The sequence below is a fragment of the Bufo gargarizans genome, chromosome 9, assembly GCF_014858855.1.
Source record: "Bufo gargarizans isolate SCDJY-AF-19 chromosome 9, ASM1485885v1, whole genome shotgun sequence".
In the NCBI taxonomy this organism is placed as follows: domain Eukaryota; kingdom Metazoa; phylum Chordata; class Amphibia; order Anura; family Bufonidae; genus Bufo; species Bufo gargarizans.
The window spans coordinates 25,416,841-25,431,102 of NC_058088.1; the positions used below are offsets into that span (position 1 = coordinate 25,416,841).

General features: G+C 45.3%; 1 protein-coding gene across 4 annotated transcripts in view; it reads right to left on the bottom strand.

The window, feature by feature from the left end:
* Window positions 1-1,315: 1,315 nt before the first annotated feature.
* ZC3H4 (zinc finger CCCH-type containing 4) overlaps window positions 1,316-14,262 on the bottom strand; it is a 42,437-nt gene continuing 29,490 nt past the window's right edge. For 3 of the 4 annotated variants that reach the window (XM_044305557.1, XM_044305558.1, XM_044305559.1), the window contains exon 14: window positions 11,410-13,771. In XM_044305557.1, the coding sequence (XP_044161492.1) occupies window positions 12,387-13,771 (1,385 nt within the window). In that variant the 3' untranslated portion in view covers window positions 11,410-12,386. Of the gene's footprint in view, window positions 4,111-4,389; window positions 4,481-4,844; window positions 4,969-6,691; window positions 6,815-11,409; window positions 13,772-14,262 lie in introns of those variants that run through there. The other variant, XR_006391220.1, reaches the window with a different exon arrangement.

The window sequence follows — 14,262 nt, forward strand, 5'->3', positions numbered from 1 at the left end:
GGGCCCGGCCGCCGCCGCCGCTGCGCTGCTGTGCCTGCTGTGCCTGCTGTGAAGAATGAGAATCGAATCATTAATCAAGTTGAAAATAAACTTTCACACACACGCTGGGCGCCGGGCCCCTTGGCAGCCCGGGCCCCGAAGCAGCCGCTTCCCCTGCTTCCCTGGTAGTTACGCCACTGTCCACAGCGTTCCACCCCCTTTACAGTGACCTCCACAGCGATCCACCCCCTTCACAGTGACCTCCAAAGCAGCCCGCCTCCTTGAGTGACCTCTAGAGCACCCCGCTCCCTTAACAGTGACCTACACAGCACTGCTCCACCATAACAGTGACCTACACAGCACTGCTCCACCATAACAGTGACCTACACAGCACTGCTCCACCATAACAGAGACCTCCACAGCACACCCTGCCCCCTTAACAATGACCTCCACATCACCTTACTCCCTTAAGTGACCTCCACAGCACCCTGCCCCATTAACAGTGACCTATAACAGTGAAGAAAAGGGCTGGGTTGTTATGTAAACCTGGTGTAGCTGTGTGTATGTCAAGACTGAATGACCTGGGAGCTTCTATTGGCAAATAAGGGTCATGTGAGTGAAGCTGCAAGCTCCTATTGACTAATACGATTTTTGGGAATATCTCAGGAACAGTACATTCTAGAGAGATGAGACCATTACGAAAACCTTCCTGGACACTTGATGCAGCTATGTGCCAAATTTGGTGCAGATCGGTCCAGTCATTAGGACGTGCATAAAGAACAGACAGAAATAAATTAATTTGTTTATATATATAAGAGATGTTTGGTGCTCTTTGTTTAAGGGGTATTCCAGGATTAATGGAAAAATAATAATAATCAAAGATCATATATGACATGACAATATCTCTCTATCAGAGTTAGAACAGGCCCTGTACCTCACATGGGTCCAGAGATCTCCCCGTTCATTGCTCTGCCAAATACTCTTCAGACTGGCAGGTCATGGATGGGACATGTTCTCTCAGGAGGCGTGTCCTTTCTGCTGCAGCTCGGGGGGCTCTCTGCCTGTAACTGTCACAGGTTCTAACAGTAGATATAGCTGGTGGCAGTGGATGGAACGGAGCATGTGCAACCACCTCAGGTGGACACAGAGATTAAGAAAAGAACAAACAGCAGGTGGCGCTATACAGATACATGTTACTGAATAGCTCAGTGGCTATGCTAAATCTTAAATTACAGGCAATTACAAAAGTATTCAGATCCAGGTGCTGGTGTGAAATATGTAGAACATTTTTGGTAAATCTTCCCCATTAGTATATAAATAATACACAGAAACAAGGTGGTATGACCACAGTTTGGTGATTTATTAAAATTTTTATAGTATGAAATCATTATTATTATTATTAAAGCAAACAAGATACATAAACTAACATAAGTATAAAGGGTGAAGATGGAGTAATCAAAACGGGGTCCCTATGACTTGAGGGGCCCCTGGCAGCAATGCACAATAAAAAGGTCTACAGCTCTCTAATTAAAGGGTTTGTCCGGAAGGTACCGAAAATGGGTCAGAAAGTAGTGATACCCACTTCACCAAACCCTGCTGCCCCCATTCCAACGTTTCCCGTGTCCCCCCCTGGTTTCTTTTTTCCTGGTCGTGCTCGACCACTCAGCTAATCAATAGCTATGGTGGTCACCAGAGAAGCCAGTAATTGGTAAGCGGTCACATTTCATGTGTCGAGAGGGACCAGGAAGTAGAGACCAAACAGAACTGTAATGGGAGCGGTGAGGGATCAGTGAGGTAAGTAAGACTACATTGAATTTTTCATTCTGACCTATTTTTTTCCACTTCTCGGGTCATCCATTGACTATATACGCCCAGGCAGCCCGTGTTTATCGCTGTAAGGTCGCTCCTAAATGGCCCTGCAAAGATGGCAGCTGCCTGCTAATCGGGACGAGCAGTTCTGTACGACTGCTACAAGTTAGATGGTGCTCAGCAGGGGTGCACCTAGCCTTTCTGTGGCCTGAGGCGAAAACTAAAATGGCACCCATCCCCCCCCCAATGCCAGTTTCTTAACCTAACTCCATTGCCACAATGAAAGAGCTCATTGTCCATGGCCCTTCTGCTGCCCCCCTCTTGCCCCTACCTGGTGCTCCCTGAGGCGATCACCTCACCTGGCCTCATTGGTGGTGCACCCCTGGCGCTCAGTTAAAAAGTGAAGAGGCCGTGGTGCTCACCTCTTCAAACAGCTGATCGACGGGCAGGGTTGCCAACCATAATTTTTCTTTTTTATGGACAACATTTTTTACATGATAAAACTTCATTACCAGCATTTACTGTGCGCTGTAAAATTATGCTTATTACCACCAGTTTAAAAAAAATCATGGACACATTTTTTTTTTCACGGACAGAGGAAAAATGTGACCAATTTTTATGGACTGTCCAGAAATTTCTGGATGGTTGGCAACCCTGTCAGCGGGGTGCCAGGAGATGGACCCCCACTGATAAGATATTGATTACCTATCCTCATAGTTGCCAACTGTCCAGAAATTGGCGGGACAGTCCCTGATTTTCAGAGACAGTCACGGCAAATTTGCAATACCCCAGGCCAAAAATGGGTGTGGCTAACATAACCCTGCCCATAAATAGGTGTTCCCGTGCGGGTCGGGGATTATATGTCCCGATTTTACCAACTGAAACATTGGTAAGTATGTATCCTGAGGAGACTAGTGCTGCACAACCCCTTTAAGAGGTCAACACTTTGAGGGAGATTTATAAAAGTGTTTAAATGATAAATTATCTTTGTTGCCCATAGTGACCAACCACAGCACAGCTTCAATTTTTCACGATCACTATAAGAAATGGAAGCTGTTCTGTGATAGGTTGCTATGGGCAACAGAGACTTTCTTTTAGACACTTGTAATAAATCTTCTCCTTTGTGTGAAGGGAAAAGAAAATGTATAGGCCTCATTTATACAAAGCTGTCTAAAGAAAAAACTGTCCATGCTGCCTACAGCAACCAATAGGAGATCAGCTTTCATTTCTTAACTGGCTCTGGTAAAATGAAAACTGTGCTGTGATTGGTTGCTATGGGCAGTTTTGATAACTCTGTCCCACTTTGATGCCTTTCTTCCGAACATATAATAATCTTTATTTATATAGCGCCAACATATTCTGCAGTCCTGGGAACATCCAGGACCACCCACTCATAGGCGGGGACTACCAAAGTCCTGCCCATTTTTGGCCTGAGACGGACAGAATTTTGCCAAGATGAAAACTGCCTTAGTTGCTCATAGCAACCAATCAGATTCCACCTTCCATTTTCCAAAGGAGCTGTGAAAAATGAAAGGATCAATCTGATTGGTTGCTATGGGCAACAAAGCCAGTTTTCCTTTACACCAATTTTGTTAAATCTTCCCCAAAGTCTCTGAAAATTAGGGACAGTCCCTGTAAATTTGAGAGTGTTGGCAACCATGCATGATATTGTATGTACAGGTCCTGGCTGCAGTTTGTGAAGTAGTTTTCTTTGCTCTCTTTTGGTGCAATTTGCTGTGTTTGTCTAAAAACCTTAATGTGATTCTACTTAATTCCACCATAATAATAGTTATTGTGGTGAGGTTTCTCTTCTGTTACGCGTGAATGATATGCGATTGATACCATAACAATAAATACAGAAAAAACAGACAAAAACAATATTATAATAAAGCATGCGCCAAGTATTCCACGTAGGACGACACAGCATACGTCCAATACAAAGTAAACCAGGCCTGGGTCAACGAATAGAAAATTCCAGATTCTGACTATGATAACCGATGAGTACATGATGATAAACGTGATTATGTGACACACGGACAGCACGAAGCTCAGGACCGAGGCCACAATCTCATAAAAGGCCTGAAAGAGGTGCGCAAGCAGGAAGAAGACGTAGCCGCAAGCCATCAGGAGGCTTACCACAGAGGACATCATCTGATGAAGACTCTGCCCAAGCTGAGAGCCTGTGGAGCTAAAAGTGACCGGCCCCTTGAAGTTCATCATCCAACCTCGATCCCCCTTTGCACTTACACCGAGCTTGGGAAGTGGGTAATGAGATAACGATTGCCTGAATTTCTCCATGTGCTCTGCTGGGAATCTACAGATCTGATAGAAAATTTTTAAAACAAACATAAAAATGCTGTATATAGATTTTTTAAAACTCATTTTAATAAAGTATAAAATGAGCACAGCACATTTACATTAGGGCTGGGAGACATGGCCTAAAATCTCCGCTCCCTTCAGTGGTCTTCCAGTCCTCATCCGATCAACTTCCGGACAGACAGTATCATGCATACCGCTGAAGCCAGAGGGCGTCCCCCTGTTTAACCGCTCAGATGCCACAGTCGCTCTTAACTGGCGTTAAACAACTGGAATCGTACTTACCTCCGATCCTGGCAGGTGTCAGCTATATAACGGGATCCTCTGTGTATAGAGCGGGCTCAGCTATGACAGGTTAGACAATTTTCCCTACAACCTGAAAAAAAGGAATATATTAGGCCTCATGCCCGTGGCCAAGTCCGTATTTCAGTCTGGAAAATACTGATACCTTCCGTGTGTGCAGTCTGTATTTTTCTCCCTCCCATCAATAGAAGTTATAGGACATGTTCTATAACTTATATGTGCACGGCCCCATAGAAATGAATGGGTCAGTGTGCTAGCCGCAAAAAAAGTGCATAGCGCACGGATGAAAACTACAGTTGTATGCATGACGCCTAAGTAATACATTCCATGTTATGTGAGGAACGGTAGTGCTATGGACCATCCCTTTGAATTTAAGTACTTGATAAAATAAAAAAAAAAGGAAAAAAATTCACACAATCATTATATATTAAACATACCGTATAGAAAATGTGAAATTATCCACAAAACAATTTTACTGACTCCAGAGAAAGAGCGCCCTCTTCAGGCCAAATGGAAGGTGCAGTACAATCCAAGGATGCTGTAGCTGTATGCTCTGAGCCGCTGTTTATTGAGGTTGTAAAAAAAAATAATTATAATAATTATATATATATACAATGTATGTTTCACCCTATAAGATGCACCTGCCCATAAGATGCCCCTAGGTTTTAGAGGAGGAAAATAAGAAAAAAAAAATAGTTTTCATCAGAGCTCAACTCAGAGCCCCCAATGTTAATAATTCCCCCAGTCAGACCTCAGATCAGTTCCCCAATCAAATCGTCTTATAGGGTGAAAAATACGGCATAGACAATATTGATTGCTTCTTATGGGCAGCACTGACATTTCTGTATCAGTTCCTCACAGTTGCAAGATCTCTCCTTGCTGTCATTCAACAGAAGCGTTTATTGTAGCAGTTGTCGGATTTTGACAAGGAGGTCGGCGGGAATGTGACTAAATAAAATGACAATTGCTAACCCATGTATTCCTTTACCACTCCAATGCCATCACACCATCCACCCTGCTGCTCTGTTGTTTACTTGGCTCCAGCAGTGACCTCCCTGTATAAACCATGTGACCACTGCAGCCAATCACTTGCTTTACAAGCCTTATGCTCTAAACCACTTGATTGGCTGCAGCGCTCACGTGAGTATACAGGCAGGGCACCGCTGCAGCCAAGTATACAGAGACTGGTGGGGTAGACTGGAGTAGGACGCTATAACAGTGGGGGAATATATGGGTAAGTAAGGGCGGGAATACACTGCTTGGTGCGTGTTTGCATCGGTTACATTGTCAGATGCTAAGTATGATGGGTAAGGGACGATGGCTACCACGATTGAGCATCTTTCATGCTGCATATAAGATGCAAACATCTGACAAACGTGTTTTTGCTCATTTGTCGGCTGAAATGCAGCACAATAACATGGGCCAAGGATGGGGAAGGAGCGTTCTTACAAGCATTTACTCTTGATAACTGACCTGAAAGTTGGGCGGTGTAATAGGCCTTTAATTCTTATATTATTGTCTTATCACATTCCCCATCCCCTTGGTCAATTTTTTGCTCAACTCAGACAATCCCTTTAAGGCCGCTTTCACACAGTCAGAGTTTGGTCAGTGTTTAATCAGTGATTTCCACCAAAACCGGGTGCAGATCTTATAATTATACGGTATCTCTGTGGAGCCTCCTGGTTTTAGCTCACAATTAGAGATGAGCAAAGCGAGCTTCGGATGTTACATCCGAAGCCGCTTCACTAAAAATGTAGTTACAATACTGTATGGAGATTCGTCTCCGTACAGTATTAGAATGTTTGGGCTCCGATGGGCCGAAGTAAGTTATTCACGAAGTCGCGCGAGACTTCGTTGAATAACTTCGGTAATTGATTATTACAGTGAAAAACCACTTCAAAGCTTCGGTTCTCAGGTTTTCCAATGTAATAATCAATTACCAAAGTTATTCAACAAAGTTTCGCACGACTTTGTGAATAACTTCGGCTCATCTGAGCCCATACATTGTAATACTGTACGGAGATGAATCAATGATCACGGTGTAGCAGGGCAGCTGAAATGAACACTGTCGCATCGCAACTCACAAGTTGTTACGACTGAACCCTGAGAATCGCAAAAAACACTCATTTCAATGGCTGCACAGCTAGACTGAGGCACTCTCTGATTGCACGAGTCGCGGCCAAGATCGCAGCATACCTACCTATGCCGCCCTACTCCCACACACTTACTTATTGTAGATGCTTGTTCTAGCCCAGATCCGACATGTAACCCTGTCCTTTCTTACCTTTCCTCCTCATGCAGAGGAATGATGGTCCTACAAGCTGCCGGACTTCCCCTTCCAGAACTACGGATGCAATCCTGCACTGTCAGCTTGGACCGGAGCCCGGCAGGTCCTCTCTGCTGCAGCCTGGAAAGAGCAGTGGAAAAAGAAAGTAAGTAACCTGCGTTTGCAGCCCTAGAACTCGTCAGTCCAGTCTTCTAAAGGTATTTGTTGCAGATCTGTACAGTCATCTGTCAGAAATCTTGGAAAAATAAACCTCGCCTAAAGCAAACCTACGACAAATGAGATTAAAAAAAGCATATTTTTTTTTTCTTCTCTATCTCTTAAAATAGCATTTTTTCCATGGGCTGTGTCTGGTATTGTAGCTCATCTCAACTGAAGTGAACGGGGGCTGCAATACCTAACTCAGCCTGTAGATAAGGGTGGCGCTGCTTTGAATTTAACTCATTTGAGGGTGCGTCCTCATGTTTTGGTCTTCATATAAAGACGTCTATGGAAAAACATCTGATGCATGCTGGAACACTGCTGAGGCCGAGAAATAACGCTCCCACACGGAGTGCGTTTCCCGCAGTGAACACACCCGTCTAGCTTTAATCTGGCAACTGGTAATCCAGAAAGTCAGATAATCCAGCACAGAGCTGCAATATAATTTTGGATTTAAGGGGGTTGACCCATGAAAAAAATTCTACATTTTTTTCTTTTCTTAGTTCTTCATCCTTCAACTGTCTCCTAAACTGTGATAGGCAGAGCATGGACACGCCCCCTGAGCTGTAGCAGAGAGGACACGCCCCTTGAGCTGTCAGCTTGATATAAATCTAGCAGAGCAATGAATGGAGAGATCTCTGGATCCATGTGAGGTGCAGGGCTGGTTCTGGCTTTGATTAGAAGACTGTCATGTACTGTCTGATGTCTGATTGTTTTTTACATTAAATCATGGGATAACCCCTTTAACAAGACGCGAGTCTAGAAAATGGAGCAGATTTATTTTGTGATTTCCTCCTGAAAATTCTAATCAATTGCAGCGCTGGGGTCCTGGGTTTAAATGTGACCAAGGATAATATCTGCATGGAGTTTGTATGTTCTCCCCATGTCTAGGTGGGTTTCTGCTGTGTGCTCCGGTTTCCTCCCACATGCCAAGGACATACAGATACCGTAATCTTACAGGGGTTGTCCATGAAATCCTAACACATCGGAGGTCTAAGTGCTGGCACTCCCATCGCTCACCAAGCACAGTGCCATACATTTCACCAGGGAGTGAGTTGCAGCAGAAAGAACATGCCCCCCTCCCTCCCCCCGAGCTGTCATACTGAAATAAATCTAACAGAGCTATTGAAGCAGTGAATGGGGAGATCTCTGGATCCATGTCAGGTACAGGGCTGGTTCTAGCTCTATTAGTGATGGTCATGTCCTATATGATGACCAATTTAAATTTTTTACATCAGTTGTGGCATAACCCCTTTAAGGCTACTTTCACACCTGCGTTAGGTGCGGATCCGCACCTATAACGCAAACGCTTGTATCCGTTCAGAACGGATCCGTTTGCATTACCATGAACAAAAAAAATCTGTTTCATCCCCATGCATTCTGAATGGAGAGCAATCTGTTCAGGATGTCTTCACTTCAGTCTTTTTGACTGCTCAGGACGGAGATAATACCACAACATGCTGCGGTTTTATCTCCGGCCCAAAAAATGGAACACTTGCCTTAATGCCGGATCGGCATTTTTTTTCCATAGGAATATATTAGTGCCGGATCCGGCATTCAAAATACCGCAATGTTGGATCCGTCCTTCCGGTCTGCGCATGCGCAGACCTTTAAAAATGTGGAAAAAAAATAAACACCGGATCCGTTTTGCCAGATAACACCAGAAAAACGGATCCAGTATTGCAATGCATTTTTCAGACTGATTCTTTTTCAGGATTCTGATCAGTCAGAAAAAATGACATGTGTTTGCATACAGTTCAGGCAACGTAACTGCCTGCCGGAATCAAACAACGCAAGCGTTAAAGTACCCTTAATACTGGCAAATCAAAAGGCTCGCAGATGAAGGGTCTTGACTCTTTCCCAAAACATCAGCAGTCAATAGCCCATCTGAGGGTACTTTCACACTAGTTTTAAGATTTTCGGTATTGAGTTCCATCATAGGGGCTCAATACCGGAAAAAAACGCATCAGTTTCATCCCCATGCATTCTGAATGGAAAGCAATCCGTCCAGTATAGATCAGGATGTCTTCAGTTCAGTCTCTTTTACGGTATTTGCCCGTAGAAAATACCGCAGCATGCTGCGGTAATTTCTCTGGCTAAAATTCCGGAACACTTGCCGGATCCGGCATTAAATTTCCATTGAAATGCATTAATTCCGGATCCGGTACCAAGTGTTCATGAAATTGCTGCATTGACGGATCTGGTTTTCCAGTCTGTGCATGCGCAGACCTTTAAAATTGTGAAAAACATACTGGATCCATTTTTCCAGATGACACCGGAGAGACGGATCCGGTATTTCAATGCATTTGTCAGAATCCAGAAACAAATGATATCCGTTTGCATACGGATTTCCGGATCCGGCAGGCAGTTCCGGCAACGGAACTGCCTGCCGGATTCTTCTAACGCTAGTGTGAAAGTACCCTAAGCAGACCATATGTTTATCTTCACCTTAGGCCTTCTGCACACGATGGAGATGATGATGCGGTGTGCTGTTTGCATATTTTGCGGCTTCACTGAAATGAATAAATCCTCAAAAAATGTGCAGAAAACAAAAATATGGCCGTGTGCATGAGGCCTAAGGGATATACTGTGTCTACGTTCACACCGAAAAATCTAAGTATTTGGAGTGGATCCCATAGCAGAAATCCAAGGTTGACCCTCGAACTTCTTCTGCGGATACGCAGTATTTTCACGCTGCAGATCCTCGCGCTAATGGGGCTAATCCGCACAGTTATCAAGCTGCAGTTTCCGTGTCAAGAACTGACATGCAGGGAACCGCAACTTATTAAAGTGAATGGGGCTGAACTGCACATCCTACACAGGACCTGGTCGGGACTGGCGCCATGTAGGCAAATAAATTGAGCTGGAGAGGTGGTGGCGTTTCTCATCACTGATTCTTAAAGGGGTTGTCCCATGAAAAATATTCTACAGCTTTCAAACCAGCACCCGGATCTGAATACTTTTGTAATTGCAACTAAATAGCCACTGAGTTCAATAAAATGTATCTGTATAGCGCCACCTGCTGTTTGTTTTCTTATTATTTCTTTGTCCTTATCACGAGCATGGACACGCCCCCTGAGCTGTGATAGGGAGAGCATGGACACGCCCCCTGAGCTGTGATAGGGAGAGCATGGACACGCCCCCTGAGCTGTGATAGGGAGAGCATGGACACGCCCCCTGAGCTGTGATAGGGAGAGCATGGACACGCCCCCTGAGCTGTGATAGGGAGAGCATTGACACGCCCCCTGAGCTGTGATAGGGAGAGCATTGACACGCCCCCTGAGCTGTGATAGGGAGAGCATTGACACGCCCCCTGAGCTGTGATAGGGAGAGCATGGACACGCCCCCTGAGCTGTAGCAGAGAGGACACTCCCTTTGTGCTGATATCAATCTAGCGGAGCAATGAATGGGGAGATCTCTGGACCCATGTGAGGTACAGGGATGGTTCTAGCTTTGTTAGAAAGAGGTTGCCGTGTCCTATAGGATGTATTATTATTTTTTCATTAGTCATTAAGTGACGCCATACACCAGTGAGCACACTCCATGGCTGGAGTGCCTCTTTAACACACCGATCCTATGTGAAGTCAAAAGCAATACAAGATCAGTATGAAAAAATTCCATTTATTCTCTGCACCGGTCATTCACTGATATTTACACACAGACAATGCATTATTATCTATTAATACATGAACCATTTTTTCCCTAATACTTGGAAATATGCACTTGCGATGATGGCCTATACACAGAGGAAGGGGATATTCAGACAGACTAACCTTTCTCATCACCCTGATCCTGTACAGATAGCTGCAGAAACCCACATGATTGGAAATGACCCTAAAGATATATATGGAGCCTGAAGCCCATTTTATTCAATTACGTCTTTAAAAATGTCTTGCGATATGTGAAAACAACTCAAAATTTCTTGAGTGCATTCAAAGGAAAAAAAAATAAAAAATAGATGGCGCTGGGTTGGGGTGACTCTTAAATAACGAATTTACAATACTCAGATGGCAAGATTCATGGTTTGGGTTATAAATACTTTTTTTTTCATTTTTTATTTTTTTTTGGTTTTGTCTACTTGTTTCTCTGTAGAGTACAGCAAATACATAAATGTGGTATAAAATGATATTTATATATATAAATATATATATATGTACAGTGGTGCGTCTGTCACATCCAGTCCAAGCCTCTCACAAACCCCGGCTGGTAGGATGGACAATCAGAGCATTTCAGACTTCAGATGAGGGAACGTAACCAGCTTTCTGTACAGTTAATTAGGAACTTAGCTGCCTGTTCACACAATGTGTGCTTTGCGCTGACGGAAGAGGACTATACAGACTGGGATTCTTCCTTTTGAGGGGATTTTCCAAGACATTTTTACTGATGACCTACCCTCCGGATAGGTCATCAGTATCTGATCGGTGATGGTCCGACACCCGGAACCACCGCCAATCAGCTGTTTAAATGTGGATGAGCTGCGATACCAAGCATGTCCGCTATACAATGTACGGCACTGTGCTTGGTGAGCTATGAGAGGGCCGCAGCGCTGCTGTGAACACTGGTGTCGGACCCCCCACCAATCAAGAAAAAAAAAAAAAAAACAGTCGGACAACCCCTTTAAAGAGGACTTGTCTCCCGACATGGCTGGTTTAGTAAATATCTGCATTACACATCAAAAGACAACTCTGGAGCATCATTTCTTAGAATTCACACTATGCCATCCCTCTGTTCTTCCTCCTGGAAGTGTACTGATAACAGAGTGTTATGCTAGGGCTACACGGCAACAAGTGTGGTGCAGCAATAAGTCGCGCCACAAAAAGGGCACAACTAAACTGCGATGTGTCGCACATTCTTTGTAATGATAGTCAATGGTGTCGCACTGCGGCGAGACAGTTTAACAGAAAGCCAACTTGTATGGATTTTTTGCAACTGTCGTGTCGCAGTGCAACACCATTGTCTTTCATCATAAAAAAAAAAATATGGCGCGCGACTTTTCTGCAACACGTCGCCGGGTAGCCCTAGCCTTACTCTTCCCCTTGTCGATAGGTGCTATCCCTACACACACAGTTCATGCTGTGCTGACAGTGCCAGTGTGGGTAGAGACGCATGCTACAGAAAAGAGGGACGGTATTCATACATTTCCAGTAGGAATAACACAGGAATGGCGCAATGCAGAGTCTGGGAAAAGATGATCCAGGATTGTGAGTTTATGGGGAATTTACTAAATTTCGGGAGAGCTGACGGGTCCTCTTTACGTTGCTTTGTTCTTTGGAATATATACATACACATAGATGTATACTGCGAGAGGGAACTTTAAAATAATGTACAAAAAGAAAATCATCGGCCACAACACAAGACACTGATTAATCATTAAAAACAGATTGCCGAGACTTTACATTTTCGGTTTATGTACAGAAGGATTAACGCAAGCAGTAGTGGAAGGCTATAAAAAAAGAAGGTATATAGGTGTTATGCGCTCGGGTTGTTCTGAACACTACTGGCAGAAAGGAGATGCTGTGGGATCAAATCCTTTAAAAACATCTTTCAAGGAACCAGCATCTTGCTCACTTTCCTGCGTCGGGCTATTGCCTGCAAATGGGCTGCCGCTGCCGGACTTGGCGGCCTGCTTGACCAGCCCATAGACAGGTGGCACGGGGAAGTTGTGGACAGCGGGCTGGCTGCTCTCAGGAGCGGTTTGGCCCTTAGGGCGTGGCCGGTTGTAACTGTTGTATCGGTCCGTGGCAGGTTCCGAATTTGGTTTGTCAGTGTCTAGCTGGTCAAGGGCAGACTTGCGCACAAACAGCGGCTCCTTTGACTTACTGGCAGTTTTGTTCTCTGGTCCCTTAGATGCCGTTTCGCTCGGCGCGGCTTCAGTCGAGGTCTTGCTCCCTGTCCTGGGGTCATACAAACTGATGCTGCTCAGAACATTACTTTGACCACTAGGCTTGCTCAACCCGCCCGCAGTCAGCAGACGGGGATCATAGGGGGCGATGGCTGGTGTGCTTTCAGCAGCAGGTAATATTGGGAGGGGTTGACTGGGCTCAGGAGGCCTTGGAGGTTCTGCTGATTTCTGCAGCCTCGGGTCAGCCGGTGGTTTGCGTGTTCGGGGGTCACAAGGTTTCTCGGCAGGTGCTGGTGCAGGGGTCGTCGTTACAGAGGCAGCATTGACAGTCTTCAAAATCCTAGATAACAGTTCGAAATCTGGGAGGCTAGAATTAGCTGCTGGTGCATCAGGGGCAGATGCCCGCTGACGTGGGTCGTGAGCAGCTGAGGTGGCGGGACGGTTCAGTCGAGGATCAACAACTGGTATAGCCTGTAGTGTAGTTGGCACTGGGATGAAGTCTTGTTTGGGAATGGGCAGCGGGATAAGGTCTTCAGGACTCCACAAAACAGTCCTGGCAAAACTTGGCTTGCTCAAACTTACGTCCTTTTTGATGTGGCTGAATTGCTGTAACTGGGAGCGTGGGTCTCTCAATGTCTGGCCGGGGAGAGGATCCAAAGGTATAGTAACGGTTTTATCACGCAGAAGCCTCTCCGTTTCATCCTCTTCTGCAGACACTTTACCAACTGGGGAGTCTTGTTTGGATTGGGGTGCATGTCTGGCCAGTCTTGGGTCAGTGGGTCCTGCCTCAGCTGGGGTGGATTCAACGTTTCGCGAAAGGCGAGGATCGCGAGATATACGTGGGTCAGTGGGGCGGCTGGCTGTGTTGGCCTGACTCTTTTGCAAACGGGGATCAACATGAACACCTGCACCAGCGTCTCTTGCAGGGACCTGCTGGGCAGTGCGGTTAGAAGACTGCTGCCGCAAATTCTTAAGTATTGAAGTCACACTGCTTCCGCCTTCTTCCTCATCACTGGAGTACCAGTTACCGGTATCACCTGCAAAAGAAAGAAGCAAGAAGCGATTAGTGAGTGGAGACGGTGAGGAGACGGCCATGTTCTATGTTCTCCATACAACAGCAGGAAAGCTGAAAACAGGCGACAGGTCAGGAAATCCTGCAGATCTAGAATCTGATAGGCAATGCCTCCATACATACATACTTCATCTCATCTACAGCAGCAGGTTTTCCAGTTGCAATGGATATTTATTCTATTGCCACCGCACTCTAGACCAAGGATGGCCAACCTGCGGCTCTCCAGCTGTTGTAAAACTACAACTCCCACCATGCCCTGCTGTAGGCTGAAAGCTGTAGGCAGTCTGGGCTAGGGTTGGTCAATAAATCGGTATTCACGATATACCGTGGTATTAAGAAACGGCGATATCGCCATTTCTTAATTACTGCTGTAATTTAGTGACATCATGGGGCAGACACACATCACAGTGCTGAATGCCTCTAAATGGCTGGCACCCGCAGTCTATATTTGTATTA